Here is a 4973-nt window from a genome sequence, read left to right on the forward strand (position 1 = left end):
TATATATATATTGGTCATTAGTATTTTTTTAAAAAATAATTGACTACAAGGCTACAAAGTCTTTTAATCACTTAAAAGTATTAATAAAGAAAATAGAATAAAAAATATTAAATTAAATTCAAATGATCTTTTAATATAAAATATAATTTTTAAATCTTGTCCTAAGCCTTAACATCTTATGGATACGTGATTAGGGTTGTCAAAACGACTCTTTGTTCGTGAACAGCTCTTCTTTGACTCGCTAAAAAATGAGTCGAATACAAACACACTTTTTGAGTTCGAAAGATAAACGAGTTGAACACGAGCTGAGCCTGGGCTATTATTATTAATATGATATTATTTAAAAGAATTTATAAATATGATCACATGCTTATTGTTATTAATATGAGTAATTTGAACACATGCACTTTTATGTAAATATTTACATGTGACAAAATCATATATTTGTGCACAGATATGACTCATCAATCATTCAACTACCATTTAAGTATATACATAACAAATGAAGACAATTATATTTATATAGTCGGTATACTAGGACATCTTGAAACCAGGAAAGGTAGGCACCAGCCGCAAGGAAATCTAATAATTTTCAATAGAGTCGTCATTGTGTTGACCCGTCGATCGCGCTAGCCAACATCCAAAAAAGATTTAATACTAACATAATTATATTATAATATTAAATATACTTCATGCATCACAATCTAAACACAAAATTATAACTACAAAATATCCACTATTACTTATAACCAATGATCAAACTGTAATCATGCTATAAAGATAGAATAGTTATTAAACCAAGACATGTAAACACATGAATCTATGCTGCAATAAAATAATGCTAGTTACATATGAAAGTTATTATGTCCACAAATAAAATATGCTATAATTATATTCATGAAATTTTAATGGTATGAATGACAGATCAAAATTTTGTTAGGAATTAAATACAATTAGCAAAGATAACTCCCTTAACTAAAGTTAAGAATGATGAGTTTATTCCATAAGAAAGAGCTGTTACTTAACTCAAGATGATAAATACAATACCTTCGAATTCAACGATTCGGCAATAGATCCCTCACCAATTAGAAAAGAAAACTAGAAATTTTTATGTAAATAAATTTATGTATTCATTACATTAGGTGTTACCTAATCGACAATTATTAATGTTAATGTTCTTGTTATAATATTTTTAGAATAAAGAAATTGTGCATGTTGGTCTATTAAGATGCTTATAATAATATATTATGTTATTTTACATTGCTAAGGAGGGAAAATTAAAATTTGAAATAAGTTTTTAATAACCAAATACAGAGGTTAAGGTGTGCTATAGTTTCAAGTAGGAGCAAAGCAGAAAAAGAGGAAGATAGGAGTTTTTGATCTCTGTATACTGTGATCCCATCGTTGCCTTCCTAGCTAGCTCCACTTGTGACAATATCGTGTGGGCTTGATCACAAAATCGATGGTTTCAGGGGCGAAACCGAAAGAGAAGATTAAAAGGAAGAGATCGCTTGATCAACTGAGAAGGAAGAGAGAAGGAGATCGAGAGGAGAGGTGGAGATGGGTGCCTTAGCCCATGCTCGACCCTCTCTATATAATCACAAGAGGCGGTAGGTTAAATAGATCGAGAAGGCGGCACGTGCGAGCGGGGAGAACAAAGAAGGAAGGAAATCACACTTGCTTCCTTCCGCCATCCTTTCCCAGCAGATCTCTGATACCAACTGGTGCAAAACCTGCAGAAAAAAAACAGAGTGAAATACAGGGAAAATGTGCAGAGTAATTTTAGAAACAATTCATTCCATCTCCAAAACGGATTAAATGCTGACAGATACATGGCCCTCTATCAAGACTGCTACCACAACTGAACAATATTCCACCGTCTAATTAATCATATTTCTTCTTTTCTTTCCCTTTGTCGCGCCTGGGCTGCACCAGACACCATTGTTGATATCATTCTGAAAAACATAAACAGGATTTATATATAACATCAACAACGACTAGGTAACTTATATATTTACATATCCACCCACACTTGCCAACGCTTCACTCACAAGCAGTCTATGCACAAATCATACATATTAATTTATATTATAGGCTAATAGCTTGTTTAACGATCTCAAACCGAGGATACAATGGCCGGGCTATAGCCAGTCTCTATATCGTAACATCTAGACCACAGCATCACTCCTCCATAGTTGCTCGACTCCTTCAACTCCGGAAGGACCTGAGAAGTCAACTCTTTTGGCGGAATAAACCCGCCGTCAGCCGCATCCGGCGCTGCCGGCAGGCCAAGAAAGAACTGCTTCGCCTGAATCCCCTTCGTCCATATCTTCCAAGCATCCTGGAGGTTCCCAGATCCTCTTTCCTTATACTCACACGGGGGGTTGTTGTAGAACTGAATCCAAACGTAGTCGAATAGACCGGTGTCCAGCGCTTTGCCTACCCATTCATCCGGATAAGGGCATTGCGGCGCCGCCGTGAGGTAAACCTTCTTCCCCTGTTTGCTGTAAGCTGAGAGGTAGCGCGCGAGGTCATCGTAGTGATCGGGGCTACCTTTCTCAATGTCGAAGTCCACTCCGTCGAGCACCGCGTCGCCGAGCGGCCTGGATGAGGAGCGGCCGCCTAAGTAGTTGTTCCAGATATAGTCAGCCACTTGGCGCGCATCGTCCTGGGAGGTGAGGAGGTAGGAGCCATCGCCGCCTCCGATGGAGAGGAGGACCTTCACGCCCTGAGATTGGCAGGCGCGGATGTCGTCGGTTAGGGCGGTGCAACCGCCGCCGGCGGGATTTGCAGTGATTGGGGAGCTGGTTGAGGACGGGAGTCTGGCCGTTGCCGAAGACGTAGAGGAAGGCTATGAGGACGAAAGCATAGTTTTTAGTGGCGCAGGTGTCCGAGAGGGTTCCTTCGTTGTCCATTGCGCCCCAGTAGATGGCTATGTTGCCGGCTCCTGCGGTGGCGAGGAGGGCAGTTGTTATGAGCAGAAAGCAGAAAACTTTCTTCATTCTTTTGCTTAAAACTGCTTGGGATCGTTGATGGTGAACCATATTTGAAGGCTTTTATATACTTTTTTTGAAGGTGATGATTAATAATTGGGGAGTGAAGAGAACTGCAGTCCTCTGCAGCTGCGCTTTCTTTAAGGATCTTGCCGCGCAGATTACGCTGCTTCTCCTTAGTTTTTTATGGAGTTGTAAAATTTCAATTTGTTAAGGGACTATGAATTTTCTTGAATGTGAATGATTGGAGGGAGCGGTTACTTGGATGCAAGTTTACGCAGTTAGAATTGTTTATGCATTCGACTTGATGAAGTTGAGAATTTCATTATTGAATGAAAGATCGTTGTCACTGTTGGCTTCCTGAAACTATCCACTGACTGGTCTCTGACATCACCAATATCGGCCTGGCAATTGATGACTAAGAAGGAAAAATACTGATTGGAATATAATTGAAGTGTATATATTTTTTTGAGAGCTGTTCATTAAGGTCCCGAAGGTTGTTTGATGCAGTGACATTTTGAAAATACACTTGATTTATTTTGGTAAACTGTCTTTTGGCAGCTTATGTATTTTCAAAACGTTGAAAACAACGTTTTCACACAGCAGTAGCTTTCTGACAACGATCTAACTTTTCAAAAAAATAAAATAAAAATTAGTAATATTCATCGCACCTATATAATTAACAGATTATTTTTAATCAGTTTATCAGCAGATTATTCAAGAAGTTGCAGCCCCAAATAGACCTAGGGTTTGTTTGGCGCAGCTTCAGGACGCTGCTGCGGGAAAGCTGACTGTCTTTTTGTTGCGACTGTGTGAAAACAACTATGTGGCAGCTGTTTCTGAAAAATTGATCATTATGCTCTTGTTTAATAAAACTGTTTAAAACAAAACTGTAACTCAACATATTTTATATTTTAGAAGATTTCAGCTAGAGGAAGTCCTAGGAAGTTTTTTTTAGCTTTCTGTTAAGAGATGGAGCGAACTTCATGGAGGACAGTGACGAAGCGATATACACATTTAATAACAATTTCAACGTGCTATAGTAGTAATATTATATTTTTAGGTGTTAAATACATAATAGCAAGATGAGTTTTCACTGATATGCCTGTAAACCTTCTTCTATTAAATAATTGAAAGTTTTATGTATATTCTTTTTATTAACTATTAAATAAGTACATTTAAATTTATCTAATTATAATTAATCTAATAATTAATTATTGGTTTATAATCAATTAAATTAATAAGATTTAACTTTAATAAAGTTAAATTAATATCTCAATAAAAAACCTTCACCTGCATCTCCCGTCACTTCCCTTTCTCTGGCCAAAGCCCCTGCCCATGTCCTTCCCCCTCTACCGATTTCGCTGAAACCCATAGCCTTCGAACCTCACGTTCTCCTCCTCCGAGTCGAGACTACACCACCTTCTTCTATCAACGCTATCTTCCTCCCAAATAGCTCAATCACCTGTTTTCTCCCATCAGACATTTCTTTCTGTGTCTCAAGCTTCGTCTTCTACCTTGCGTCCCCAAATAGAGCTGCGGGCGGGGCGGCATCGAGCAAGCGTAGGCTTCGAGGGGCATGGCAGCTTCGAGGGATTCGCGAGGGAGCACGGGGCAAAGAGGTCAAAGCCGATCGCAAACGCGGGGTCGTGGGGTCAATCCCGCAGCCCACATTCCGCCTATTTTAGCAGCGGACGGCCGCAAACACAACATCCAAACAAAATCTTTTTTATCAGCTTCCCAGTTTGGGGCCGCCCCGCGCGAAATACGCGGCCCCAAACAAAGCCTAAATTTTTTATTCAGTCGATTAGCAGGGGATTTGAATCAGAAGTAATTTGATGGAGTTTAATCATATATTACTTCGATTATTTTGTATTAAAATTATTTGCATAATTAGATCATACTATTAATTAAATATTCAAATATATTATGGGTTTTATTATCAATGGAGGATTACAATTAACTTCATTTGGTGTTAAC

General features: G+C 38.4%; 1 protein-coding gene across 1 annotated transcript; it reads right to left on the minus strand.

Moving 5' to 3' along the window:
- Positions 1-1806: 1806 nt before the first annotated feature.
- On the minus strand, positions 1807-3090 carry LOC110022770 (hevamine-A-like). Its single transcript, XM_020721870.1, is given in 2 exon segments — positions 1807-2788; positions 2790-3090. Coding segments are annotated over 2 exon segments (927 nt in total). The 5' UTR covers positions 3045-3090; the 3' UTR covers positions 1807-2116.
- Between the last annotated feature and the right edge of the window lie 1883 nt (positions 3091-4973).

The sequence above is a fragment of the Phalaenopsis equestris genome, unplaced genomic scaffold (genome assembly GCF_001263595.1).
Source record: "Phalaenopsis equestris unplaced genomic scaffold, ASM126359v1 Scaffold000202, whole genome shotgun sequence".
NCBI lineage: Eukaryota > Viridiplantae > Streptophyta > Magnoliopsida > Asparagales > Orchidaceae > Phalaenopsis > Phalaenopsis equestris.